The 14,768-nt window shown below is 37.0% G+C and overlaps 1 protein-coding gene across 2 annotated transcripts in view; it reads left to right on the top strand.

Moving 5' to 3' along the window:
• ARHGAP15 (Rho GTPase activating protein 15) overlaps positions 1–14,768 on the top strand; it is a 701,521-nt gene that overhangs the window by 401,896 nt on the left and 284,857 nt on the right. For both annotated transcript variants that reach the window (XM_061438774.1, XM_061438765.1), the window contains one exon: positions 9,287–9,409. In XM_061438774.1, coding sequence (XP_061294758.1) covers positions 9,287–9,409 — 123 coding nt within the window. The remainder of the gene's footprint in view (positions 1–9,286; positions 9,410–14,768) is intronic.

The following is a 14,768-nucleotide window of genomic DNA, read 5'->3' as shown; positions in this document are numbered from 1 at the left end:
GCAGTACAGTTTTGAAGTTGCCATCATCATCACAACCACCCTGAAAGTTATTGTTTAAGTAACTCAAAGCTATGCTAAATGCTATAAAAATAGTTTAAATATAACACCCTGACTCACCCTACAGCAATGCATTATAAACTAGATACACCTAAGATATATGATCAGCAAAATAAAAATGTTAAGCCTATACATGAAAGTACTATGAAGAATTTATTATAATTACTAGAAAAATAACGGTATTTCCATATGGCCAAATGACAGGGCTATGACAGTAAACTGCCTGCTGTTTATTGACACTGAAAACATAAAAAAGTGGTTAGATCTGTCTACTTAAACTAGATAATTTAGCGAAAAAGTAAACATTTATATTGTATGAATTCTCATGAGTGGATAGCATAAATATGAATCATCAAAGAGAGAATGTTATCATACCCTTCTGTTTCCAACTGATTATTTTGTTTTTCTATAACATCTAAATGGGAATTAAGTGGTTAAAATACAGCACTGCTGTTAGAATGCCGTGTATTCCCTCTTCCAATTATTTCCAGATTTAATCCTGATTTGTGTTTCAAGTAAGTCACTTGAAGTTTCAATAACTTAGTTTCTCAAGTGGTTGAAATTATGACTTTTGTTTACACTGAGCTTGTGAAGAAAACAATATATTAAATGACCAACAGTACATTAAGCCCAAACTTACCCTTTCTGCCCACTCTGACACAGGGAGATATGTGCAAAGTGTTTTGAGCTGTAAAACCACACTGTGGAGAGAGCAAGCAGTATTTATTACAGCCTAATGAATTAGGATAAGAGGGTGTGCCCTGGGAAGGAATCAGGCAGGAGGCAGACAAGAAATTTAGTGAATTTTGTTTCCCAATTTTGGGTAAGGTGCTCTTGTTTTAGTAAGTTAGAAAGTGGTACAACAGGGAAATTCCAAATACAAGATCATATGGACAATATGAAAGGAGAAAAATCAGCGTTTTGTTTTGTGATCCACGTGATGGTTTGAGAAGTGTTTGGAAATCTTTGGGGGTGAAGAGTCTGATATAACCTGATTTTTTCATTTTTTTCTGGATTTCCCTCTCGGAACCCTGCAGTGTGATAAGATGATTGTACTAAGTGACTCCTGCCAGCTTTGCTCTGAACATCCCACTAGACTCTCCATGTGTTGGGAACTCCTAGCAGCTAATACAGCTATCTATCTACACCTATGTTGCTCATTATGTAAACCCCCACCAAAAAAGTAACAACAAATACCCTAGAAAATTGTTTGAAACAGCATTTCTGAAGGGTAGTAACTCTACTTTCCTTTAGCAATATTTCTGAAATGTTAGCTCTCCCAGCATTTCCAAATTGAAAAAAAAATATATTAACAACATGTAAGTGTAACATGGGAATACCGCGAGAACAGGAGTTTGGCAGGAAAATGGGATATTTCAAAATAAGATCCACAACAAGACAAATTCTGGCAAATGCACAGTTCTGGATCACATTATCCAAATTGTTGGATTCTGGAAGATTTGAGAGGTTTTTTTTTTGTGTGTGGTTCCCATCACTTAATAGCATGGTAGTGGATGTTCATCATTCAAATTGCATTGCTTCCTCCTCCCATTACTAAAGTTGGAAAATAAATATACAAAAGGCATCCATTATAGTACAAAAAGCATTCTTTATAGTAAGCATTCCTACCTTGAGAGGTAGTTTTAACACCATAATGGCTGCGTCAGGTATAAAACTTGTGTTGGGATAATGCCATGTATTGATATCATATGTAATGATTTTTATTGGAAATCATCTTGAAAAACTCAGGATCCTAACTATTCTCTAGTGTGAGCAGCTTTAACAGCAATTAAATCTCTCCACTGGTTAAGAAAGGTGCTTAAAACTAATGCCTTAGGTCTATGAGTGTGGAGACTTAAATTGCATATTGTTATTCAGAATTCTTAGGCTTTGAAAAATATTCTGTTTGTTTGGGCTTGGAAAAAAAGATCACACATTGGTGGGGGAAAAAAAACGAGAGAGACAGGAAGCACAAAGGAAATAAAAAAATAAAAGTAAATTCTAAAATACCTGGAAAGTTAATCCAATTCAACTTAACTTTTCTTAGAGTTGAAAATATGTAGAATTAAGAGTGATTCCTCTGTAAATCAGATTAAATTCTTTGGAATTTAAATCTATATCTTTTTGGTTTATTTTTCAGTTTTTGAATAAAAATTTTAAATGGGAACGGAAAAAAACTGCTCATTGGCTTAACATAAATCTTTAAATTACAATACGCTTCACCCTCAAAAAGTAGTTGAATCTCTGAGGAAAAGGAAAAGGCTGAATTCTATTTTTCATAAATGATGGATTATTGTACCACACTGTGTATTTTCCAGTAAAGTGTCCTTTTATTTGTACTGTGTGATTACAAGTTTCTAAAAGTATGTGTGGGGTCACTTGGGTGCTGTGGGAAAGTGGAAGGAACTCTGTTCTGTTAAAATCAGTAGTGAAATCAGAAGCAAACTATGTCCTGATTACCATAGGCATGTGTTTAAATTTTGCTTTCCTTAATTGGTTATGTTGTATTTACTTAAAATGAACAATTTGGCAAGTTTTTCTCCCTTGACAACAGAAAAGCGTAAACTGTTTTGTAAGTTTGGCTGTTAAAATCAGATTTGTAAACCGCAATATTCAAAGACTTTTTCTGCTGTTTACAGGGGTCCAGTGATGGACTTTGCTTTATAACCGTGTGCTTTTTTTACATTTTTGGTTTGTATTTACAGTGCTTTAAAGTTATTTGGTTAATTAAAAACTATGCCATATATTATAGTCATCTATTGACTTTAACTTTTGCATAACTCTTCTTAGAACAAAATGAGCAGAATGAATGATGGCAGAGGCCTGGCAATTTGACTTGTCATCTAAGGACGATTATTTATGGCATCAGGAAATGGAAGTTGACGCTCTAGTCTGTCTCCAGGAAAGTCATCATTAGAGGCAACCCTGGGTAGTTTGGCTGTGTTAAAAACTGTGTAATCATATCCAAGACTGCTAGTTTCTCAGAATGTATGAGAAGGAAACAAGCTAAAGCATCTTAAAGTATACTTGCATTTTTCTTGTAAAAACAGTGTACCTTACACACATTTCACACATGTGGAGCCAGATGGTGGTATTGAAAACAATATATATATATATATATATTACGTATATATGCACATATATACACATCTAATTAAGAGTACTATCACCAGAGTACCTGTTTCCAAAAATATATAACTTACTATATAATTACTTTCATGTGTATATGTGTTTTAATTTGCAAAGTACTTTTTAATCATATCATTTTTACTAGTCCCTAAATGGCAGAAAAAAATACCGTCATTGGCTCTGAATTTCCTGGCAGCCTGTCATGGAAAATGACGGGATTTTGACATGCGACTAGAAATAGAAAATATACCTTTGGTAACCTGTGAAAATTTAGATTGTTTGTTCCATATCATTTCAAAAGCAGACTTTGAGACCCAAATTACTGAGGTAGGTTTCTCCTGAAGGATTCTCGTTCATTTAGCCCCCAGTACTAGAACCGAGGCCCTTGGGCCTTTGTTAACAACTGTCAGTTGGAGCAGATTATACATGACCAGACCCAAATGAAAGTTGATAGGCTAGAATGTAAGCACAGCATATTAAGATGCTCAAAATGACTCATCCAGTCATAAAATTTTGAGTCAGTTAATACCTGATATTCACGATCCTATAAGAGCAGTTGTGGCTAGCATGGGTTCTAATGGCTCTTGGTATTTCTCCAGAATGACCTGAGGTCAATTCCTCCACTAAGATCCCTTAGTCTCTTGTACTTCATACTCCTCACCATACTGTATTATTACTGTAGAGACCATATGCATTTTTATCCACAGCAGTTAAATCCAACACTACCATGCATGCATGTGGCCAGTTTGTATATTTTTTTAAGCATCTAGCAGCACTGTCCAGGAACATTTGAACCTAATTTAAAATCTTCTCATAGCCACATTTTTTAAGAAACAAGAAATAAGTTTTAATAATATAGTTTAACAAAAATACCCAAACATTATTATTTCAACCTATAGCAAAAGCAGCATTGTAAGTAGTCAATAGCCCAGAGTGACTAGTGACTACTGAATTGGACAGTGCAGCTCTAAAGCACTGCTCCTCAGGCCATTTCAAGTTAAGATACACATACACACACAAAATGTAATAGATGAGACATCAGATATATATGTTAAGTATATGTGTATATGTAATAAACTGTTATTCGCTCTTGTGTGTGACACAAAGAGTTGGACACAACTTTTTGTGACCCCATGGACTGTGGGCCACCAAGCTCCTCTGTCTATAGCGTTTTTCAGGCAAGAATATTCGAGTGGGTTGCCATTCCCTTCTCCGGGGAATCTTCCTGACTCAGGGATCAAACTCAGGTCTCCTGAATTAGCAGGTGGATTCTTTACTGTCTGAGCCACCAGGGAAGTCCATAGAGATAATATATGCTGCTTATAGAGAGATTTATTATTAAAATAAGACTTTTTTCACTTTTCACAGTTCCTTTACATTTTGTCAGTCCATGAGTAGCCCTTCCACCACCAATCAATGAAAATTTTCCCTTCAGTTGGGAATGATTCTCAACAGGGAATATGTCTCCTCCCTCTCCCCGCAGGAGACATTGGAAAATGTCTAGAGACATTTTTGATTGCCACAGTTTAGGAGAGGATGCTACTAGCATATTGTGGGTAGAGACCAAGGAGGCTTCTCCACACCCTTACTCTGCACAGACAGCCCCCTGAAAAAAGGAGTTGTCTGACCTAATATACCAGTAGTGCCAAAGCTGAGAACCTTCCTTTGAGGTAATAGAAGATATTATGATCTTTTAAGTGGCAAGTACTGTCTTAACTTAGTATGTAATAGTGTATAATCCCATGTGATAATTTAAATTTTTCACTTAATTTAAAATTAAAGCTCCACTCTATACTTAGCTAGGAGGAGGACAAGATGTCTTCCTCTCTTTTCCTTAGCCTTGCATTTCACCCTAACTCCCCATTTTGCTAACAAAAGTTTGTAACTACCTTGTGGTCAAAGCTAAAGGAAGGAGGTTGCAAAAATGTCCTTATTTGACCAGTTACAAGAAAGCTTCTCACACTAGGCCTGGCAGACTCTTTAAAGCAGACACTCTCCCTTAGGCACTTTCATGGGTTCCTTTGAGATCCCACTAGGAAAATTTGACTTCAGATCCTTTAATTCAAGCAATTTATTTTCTCCCAGCTCCAGTTCCCTCCTAAATCTCTCTCTTTTTATTCTGAGTCCCTCAGGAGGGGATAGAATGGCTCAAGTGTAGCTCCCCTACAGTTATCACTTAGTAAACTGTTTTGCACCCAATAGCAACATAAAATTTTTTAATTGATTAAAACCATTCTATTTTAAAAGACTAAGTGAGCTCCTGATACTTTCGTTTTCCTTCACCTTCCATTTTTCACTGTTAGTTCAGTTCAGTCACTCAGTCGTGTCCAACTCTTTGCAACCCCATGGACTACAGCACACCAGGCTTCCCTGTCCATGACCAACTCCCGGAGTAGATTCAAACTCATGTCCATTGAGTCGGTGATGCCATCCAAACATCTCATCCTCTATCGTCCCCTTCTCCTCCTGCCTTCAATCTTTCCCAGCATCAGGGTCTTTTCCAATGAGTCAGCTCTTCACATCAGGTGGTCAAAGTACTGGAGTTTCAGCTTTAGCATCAGTCCTTCCAATGAATATTCAGGACTGATTTCCTTTAGGATTGACTGGTTTGATCTTCTTGCAGTCCAAGGGACTTTCAAGAGTCTTCTCCAACACCACGGTTGAAAAGCATCAATTTTTCAGTGCTCAGCGTTCTTTATAGTCCAACTCTCACATCCATACATGGCTACTAGAAAAACCATAGTTTTGACTAGACAGGCCTTTGTTGACAAAGTAATGTCTCTGCTTTTTAATGTGCTGTCTAGGTTGGTCATACCTTTCCTTCCAAGGAGTAAGTGTCTTTTAATTTCATGGCTGCAGTCACCATCTGCAGTGATTTTGGAGCCCCCCAAAATAAAATACTCCAATATATTAGAATACCAGATAAAGATCTTATTAGACTGATCCCATATCCCAACTTGACTTTGAACAAGTTACTTAACCTCTTTAATTTAGCTTCTTCATCATTTAAAATGAGTAGAATTAGTTTTGTTTGTTGTTCACTCTCTAAATTCATGTCCGACTCTGGCACCATGGACTGCAGCATGCCAGGCTCCTCTTTCCAATACTTCAAAAGATCATTTTGTGATTTGATTCAGAAAATATTGATTAAACCTTTACTATGTGATGAACAATGTTGCAGTATTAGGGACACATTAGTGAACAGTGTTTATAAAAGTACATGAAATCCCTCCTTACACTGTAGTAGAATTAGGTTAAATCACATTATATGCTTAGGAGAGTTTCAAGCATATAGTAAGGTCTCAATACATTTTAGATATAGTCTTATTAACCCATTTGAATGATTGTGTATGTGCCTGCATGCTTAGTCACTAAGTTATGTCTGACTATTTGTGACACCATGGACTATCGCTTGCCAGGCTCCTCCGTCCATGGAATTCTCCAGGCAAGAATACTGAAGTGGGTTGCCATTTCCTACTCCAGGGAATTTTCCTGACCCAGGGATTAAACTTGTGTCTCTTGCATCTCCTGCATTGGCAAGTGGATTCGTTACTACTGAGCCACCTGGGAAGCTCTAATATTGAATGATCAGCTTATTCTGAAATGTGATTTGACAGGAAAAGACCTCCATTTTCCTACTGAGGTGTCCCAAATCTTCACATGAAATCAGTAATTAGGTGAGGACAACGAAGGGCCCTGTTAAGATGAGTATCTCATGGCATAGAGACAATTCATTCCTATCATTTTACCAATTATGAATGATTTTGTTGTTTTGTTGCTGTTGTTCAGTTGCTAAGTCGTGTCTGACTCTTTTTGGCCCCATGAACTGCAGCATGCCCAGCTCCTCTGTCCTCCACTGTCTCCTGGTGTTTGCTCAAATCCATGTCCATTGAATTCATGATGCTATTAACCATCTCATCCTCTGCTGCCCCCTTCTCCTTTTGTCTTTGATCTTTCCCAGCATCAGAGTCTTTTCCAATGAATTGGCTACTCCCACCAGATGGTCAAAGTATTGGAGCTTCAACTTCAGCAATAGTCTTCCCAATGAATATTCAGGGTTGATGTCCTTTAGGATTGACTTGTTTGACCTCCTTGCAGTCCAAGGGGCTCTCAAGAGTCTTCTCCAGCACAACGATTAATGATAAGAATCATTATTAATAGTGAAAGTGAAAGTTGCTCAGTTGTGTCTGACTCTTTGCCACCCCGTGGACTATACAGTCCATGGAATTTTCCAGGCCAGACTGCTGGAGTGGGTAGCCTTTCCCTTCTCTAGGTGATCTTCCCAACCCAGGGATCAAACCCAGGTCTCCCACACTGCAGGCAGATTCTTTACCAGCTGAGCCACAAGGGAACCCCTGTTAATAATGTCATTAATAATAAGATAACTTGAAAGTGTTTAGGCTCCGTGCTAATGAAGGTACAGACCTTAAATGTTATGTTCATCATTGAATCCATATCCTTTAGCATAGGATATGATAATCAGTAGGCATTCAGCAAACATGTGTTTAGTAAATGAATCATTAATAGATACACACCTAACTTTCCTGATAACAGTGAGGCTAGTAAAACTGAGATGGGGGACTGATGAAGACACGGCAAAAGTTTGAGTCAATATGAGTTACAGAATTTCACCTAGTGGTAATTTCACACAAATAAGAAGAGAAAGATGTATCTACATTCTTTTTAAAAAATTGATGAATTAACTTAGCTGTGCCAGATCTTAGTGGGGCACAAGGGACCTTTGACCTTCATTGTGGCATGAAAAGTCCTTTAGTTGCAGCATTCGAACTCTTAACTGCATCCGGTTTCCTGACCAGGGATCAAACTCTGGACCCCGGCACTGGGAGCTCAGAGTCTTAGCCACTGGATGGCCAGGGGAATCTGAAATCTTAAAAATATCTGCTTTCTTAACTTGATAAAGAAGCTTGAAAAAATCATTAGGTATGCAGGACCTTTGAAAATGCCTAAATTTCCTACTGTTCAATTCAGTTCATTCAGTCACTCAGTCATGTCTGACTCTGCGACCCCATGGACTGCAGCACAGCAGGCTTCCCTGTCCATCACCAACTCCTGGAGTTGACTCAAACTCATGTCCATTGAGTCGGTGATGCCATCCAACCATCTCATCCTCTATTGTCCCCTTCTCCTCCTGCCTTCAATCTTTCCCAGCATCAGGGTCTTTTCCAATGAGTCAGTTCTTCACATCAGGTGGCCAAAATATTGGAATTTCAGCTTTAGCATCAGTCCTTCCAATGAATATTCAGGATTGATTTCCTTTAAGATTGATTGGTTTGATCTCCTTGCAGTCCAAAGGACTCTCAAGAGTCTTCTCCAACACCACAATTCAAAAGCATAGATTCTTCAGTGCTCAGCTTACTTTATAGTCCAACTCTCACATCCATACATGACTATTGGGAAAACCATAACTTTGACTAGACGGATCTTTGTCAGCAAAGTAATGTCTGTGCTTTTTAATATGCTCTCTAGGTTTGTCATTGCTTTTAATTGAAATTAACAAGAGCTTTTTTCTCTGCAAGTTAGATGAACTTTTCTATAATTTTGTGTACAGATACAGTTTGGTAGAGGGCTTCCCCCGGTGGCTCAGCATTAAGGAATCTACCTGCATCACAGGAAACATAGGAGATGCAGGTTCAGTCCCCGGATCAGGAACATCCCCTGGGGGAGGAAATGGCAACCCACTCCAGTATTCTTGCCTGGAGAATCCCAGGGACAGAGGAGCCTGGTGGGCTACAGTCCACAGGGTTGCAAAGAGTTGGACACGACTGACTAAACACACACACATACACAGGTGGAGCTATCCAAATAAGTTATCATGTTAACTATGAGGAAGTTAATGTGAAAATAAATTGTGAAAATATGGACCTAACCACATGTTCATTACATGATCATGTAGCAACAGAGCTAATATTTTTACATGGGCAAATTTTTACTCCTGTGCCCTGTCTAAACAGAAGGGCCTGAGCTATGAATTCAGGTAGTCATCCCATAACTAGCAGTTTTCTATTCATATTTGCATAAAGTAATAATCATAAAGGAAAAATTTACTGAAAGCCTCTGACTTTTTTTTTTTAATCTCCAGTGTTCAGACTGCATCATAGTGCTTCTGATACAAGCGACAAAAACCGAGTTAAAAGCAGATTAAAGAAGTTTATTACCCGAAGACCTTCCCTGAAAACTCTGCAAGAAAAAGGACTTATTAAAGGTATAGAATATTTTATACTTTTACTGTAACAGTGATAAATGAATGTGCCTCTCTGTCAGTAGTTAGTTGGCTATAAAGGAGTTTTAGGAGATTTTATTCTTCTTAGGTTGCTTATTAAATGTTCTGCTCTATGACAGAAGGAAAAATAGCTCTCCAGAAAACTAATCCTGAGAAAATAAAGGTTGTATCATAAGATCATTGAAAAAATACCAGGTTTTGCCCTCAGAGGATCTGGGAGCCAAGAAGAAACATCCCAGTGGCCCATTAGAATGACCCCACATGCTGGAATAATCTTCGATGTACCTATTGCTCCAGAATATTTACTAACAGCATCCCTTCTCATTCTCAATTGAGTCTTTTTTTTTTTCCTTTTTTTAAAAATTTTATTTTATTTTTAAACTTTACATAATTGTATTAGTTTTGCCAAATATCAAAATGAATCCGCCACAGGTAAACATGTGTTGAATTGTATAATAAGTTATCTGATCACCTAGTCATAGTCTGAAGTAGGGCTAGGAAGAAAGTCTAAGATAAACTAGTGTCGTGAAAACTTACAGGTTTGAAAACTGGAGGACCCAGAACTCAATCTAAATTGAAATAAGCAGATATTTTGCAAATATGTGTAAAGTATATAAAATATCTTCCACCATTCCAACACCAGAATAGAAGAACCCTCTGGCATGATACTGTAATTGGGACTCAGACTTCTAGTCTACCACTCACTAATATTGATGTTGAGCAAGTTGTTATCTCTGAGCCTCAGAGATGTTATCTCAGAGCCTCTTCTTTTAACTGGGGATACTTATACCCATCACGGAGAAGACTCTTAAACAAATGAGATAATCCATTTAAAGTATTTAACAGTGCTTCTGGAATATAAGTATTCAAAAAATGTCCTCTGCTATCACTAATATTATTATCATTCATTACTCTTGTTGTTACCAGATAGATGAAAGGATGGATGGACAGACAAAACCAGTGATGTAGATTTTTATGACTGGAAATCACCTTATAGATCACAGAGGCAAATGTATTATTTTCCTAAGAAAAAAATATATTAATCAAGTCCATTATTCTCCCTGGTTTTCAGATTTTCTAACCAATGGACACATTTTGAAAATTAAATACAAGAAAGAATTTGAAAATAGGCTAAAATAAAGTACTAAAATAAACTTTGAGAATGAAGTGGAAAGACATCCTTATAGAAGTCAAAAAGTGATTTATGATACAAATATTTCTCAGGAACAGGGCAAAGCAGATAGTATTTTCGGCACTACTTGGGATGAGAATTATTTCAGTAGTTTACAATAGCCATCTGACCTATTAACTTCAGTCTCTTTTTAAAATAGGTGAACATATCACAAAAATCATCTAGCATTTTGAACCAATTGTGAAAGGTTAAATTTTGTGAAGCATGAACATACCTATCACTAATAGAGTGGAAAATTCTTTAACATAAGCATTTGGAAGTAGAACTAGCACCTGCTTTAAATCAGTCTTAAGCTCAGACTTTTACTCTCTGAAATGTCTTTTTCAGTGGACAGCATTTGGTCTTCTACAGATTCAACTTCACATCATCATATTGCAGTACCTCCAGTTCTACCTTAGAATTTATCCCATGGATTATCATTTTCTTAGAAAAAAATCAGTAGCATGTTACCTGCTATCATGACAAAATATAAACCCAGATAAGCAGCCCAAACAATTACAGTCTGACAAACTCCAAATTTTTCATGACTGTAGCAAAATAAAACGGGCTTTAATTCAGTGGCATGGTCTGGCCCCAATCAAAATGCTAAAGAATTAAAAACCATAGTGCTCTAGAATTGGTCTCAGAAAACAGCAGAGAAACTGGATGCCTGATGCAGTTTTCATACTGATGTAATGGAACCACTGAACACACTCCGATGGTACATTTCCTATCTTAAAGCTCCATTGCATTTTCACCATAGTTGACCAATGAGTCAGAATTCATTAGTAAGGCTATGGAAAATCTATGTGAAATTCCAATTTGATAAGCTTCCATTGTTGTCTTCAGTGGAATTTTCTTCCAAATACAGATCAAGTTATGCAAATGCACTCACTTCTTGGGCTTGTTTCAGTTTTAACTGTGAATTTTTTGTAAGGCTTCTGAGACTTTTTTTTTTTAACTGAATAGAAAGCATTAAACCAATTTTTAAAGATATCGACCCAGTCAAATTTAGTATGTTAAGTCCGTTTTCTTAGCATATTTAAGGCAAAGACTTAGGCGAAAAAATGAAAACAATGTTTTTGATTGGCTGTGAAAAATCACACAAAATAAATCAATGATTAACACTGAAATGGTTAATTTCTCCAAGTAAAATGACTTAACTCTTTCTAGAGAAGAATTATTTAGAAAAAAGGGATAATGCCTTTAAATGTGTCCTGGAGTGTGTTTTCCCAAATTATATTAAATATATATTCAAATAATATATATTTAATATATTCTTTTGCATATGTTGAGTAAAGACCTCCATTACTGAGGTTCAGGAAAGCTGTACATGGTAGTTTGGGTCTTACAAGCGTGCTTCCTGATACCTAGGAGGGGTTTGGCAAGGCCACAGCCACTTTTCAAAGTGTTTACGCTTTTATGCAACATTCCCAACAGATTGAGAGGCCTAAGCTTTGAATTCAACCAGCGTTTATTGAGCCCCCACTGTGGGGCAGGAAAGGCTGTGTTTTATTGACTTTCAATGCCCAGCAGAACAATATTCACAAAGCACTTTAGGTGAAAAGAAAACTGTCACAATATCGCACAGTATAAACTCAGGCACAAACCCTTTCTTTAAAACTTGATTTTTGGACTCATGAAGACCCGGCCAATATGTGATTTCATTGGCTTGATTTTAGACAGGGAAGTAGCCTCTTAATGGGGCTGCATTTTCTAATTTCTTTAATATGACTAATGAAAAGGGTACCTTATGATGCCAAAAAGGGGCCAGCAGAAAATTCTGAATTATCACCCAATGAAAAGAAATAGTAATAGCTCAGGTGGGTGTCACAATCATTGTGCCACTGCAGTAGTAGCTTCTGAAAAGCCTTCAATTTCTCCAAGTGCTTTCACATTTGCCAAGGGAATGGCAAGAGCTTTTTAAATGTATGAGTTTATTACATTGAGCCACTCACGGAAAACAAAACTCCAATCAATGTAATATGTAAATTATAGGGAATAGGGTACACTTTAGGGTGCTAGGTATGTTTGTACATGTCCTCTCCTTGCTTTTGGAACTGAAGTAATTGCTCATTAGCATCAGCCAAACTACCTTATGTAATCTTTCAAATAGCAGCATTGACATCCAAGAACATAAAACACAGGCAATGCAATTTTTAGAAAAGATAATAATTGGTTGGATTTTTAGGAGCAACTAACATTTCCTTATGTCAAAATGATAAAGACTATTGTGTATTTTGAAAGTGGTTTCTTTCATCTTTGTATAGAAAAAACCATACTGGATGACATTAGTAGAAATTGAGAGCAATGTGGTAATACTTCTGTTTTTTAATGTTTGTTATAAGGGAAACAGCCAGTATAAGGATTAAATAGTACACCTCCAGGATTTATGATGAAAAGCAGTGTTTTCCTGCCTCGTGCTCATTTTCTTCCTTATAGGGACCATTTGGGGGGGTTTCTATTTTTAGTTCTCAAGGCTGCCTCTCTATCTTAGTTATTATTATTTGGGGTATAGATTTTTGTTAATATCTTTCTTATCTTTAATGTTTCAATATCTTTCTTTATAAATTTCAGACATTACTTCAGGTTTATTTTACAGTGAATCTGACAATTAAACTAGACTTCATCTACCTGTCTTTTTCTCTCCCAAATACTCAAATACAATTGGCCTTACTGTTACTATTGGCTTCATCTGAAATATCCAACATACTTAAACCTCTGTTTATTGTTCTGTTGACCATAGACAATTGAGACTTAATGCCTCCACTGACAAGATGACAAGCAAGGTGTCCTTTTCCCCTTTCATCTCCTCTACTTTTGCTGTTAAGTCTTTACTTCTACATCATGAAAAGTTGTTTCACAGCCGCAATCAAGAATTCTACCCTCATCCCATATATTTCAAATCTAAATGTGAAAGAAGTGATCAGTCATGTAATCATGTAGATATTACAAAATTTTTCACCAAGTAGTGTGCCAGATTGGATTAATTTATCCATAGGTCTGATACCAGGCTTTATTGGCTGCACAAATTATAATGTTATTATTTTTAAAGCTTATGCTTCATCATTTGCTTATAATTGTGCTATTGTTTAGCTTGATACATTTTGGGATTGTGAATTTCTTGTACAGATGTTTATCTCCCAAAGTTTTCTTTTTCATTGCTTTCTGAGTTTTACATCCTCAAAGGATTTAGTCCTCTCTACTAAACATTTTATGTACCTTAGTCTGTGACTCCCTAGGTTTTACCCCAGAATATCTTCTAAAACCCTTCCATCATCCTACTCCATTTGTATTTTTGGTTGCTTTCCAGGTTTCACTTTGGTTGTTGTTATTTAGTTGCTAAGTAGTGTCCAACTGTTTGTGACCCCATAAACTGCAGCATGCCAGGCTCCCCTGTCCTTCACTATCTCCTGGAGCTTGCTCAAATTTATGTCCATTGAGTCGGTGACGCTATCTAACCATCTCATCCTCTCCTGCCCTCTTCTCCTTTTGCCTTCTATCTTTCCCAGCATCCGGATCTTTTTCAAGGAGTTGGCTCTTTGTATTAGGTGGTCAAAGTGTTGGAAATTCAGCTGCAGCATTAGTCTAGCAAATATTCAGGGTTGATTTCCTTTAGGATTGACTAGTTTGATCTTCTTGCAGTCCAAGGAACTCTCCAGAGGTTTCTCCAGCATCAGAATTCCAAATCATCAGTTGCTCAGCCTTCTTTTTGGTCCAACTCTCACATTCATCCATACATGACTACTGGAAAAACCAGAACTTTGACTATATGGACCTTTGTCAGCAAAGTGATGCCTCTGCTTTTTAATATGCTGTCTAGGTTTGTCATAGCTTTCCTTCCAAGAAGCAAGTATCTTTTAATCTCATGGCTGCAGTCACTATCTGCAGTCATTTTGGAGCCCAAGAAAGTAAAATCTTTCACTGCTTTCACTTTTTCCCATTATATTTGCCATGAAGTTATGGCCATGATCTTAGGTTTCTTTTTTTTGTTTTACGTTGAATTTTAAGCCAGCTTTTCACTCTCCTCTTTCCCCCTCACCAAGAGACTCCTTAGTTCCTTTTCACTTTTTTCCATTAGAGTGGTATCAGCTGCATATCTCTTCTAAAATCCTTCCATAATCTTACTCCATTTGTGTTGGTTGCTTTCTGTGCTTCACCTTTATTACT

The sequence above is a fragment of the Bos javanicus genome, chromosome 2 (assembly GCF_032452875.1).
Source record: "Bos javanicus breed banteng chromosome 2, ARS-OSU_banteng_1.0, whole genome shotgun sequence".
Lineage (NCBI taxonomy): Eukaryota > Metazoa > Chordata > Mammalia > Artiodactyla > Bovidae > Bos > Bos javanicus.
This window is presented reverse-complemented; position numbering and strand designations above follow the sequence as displayed.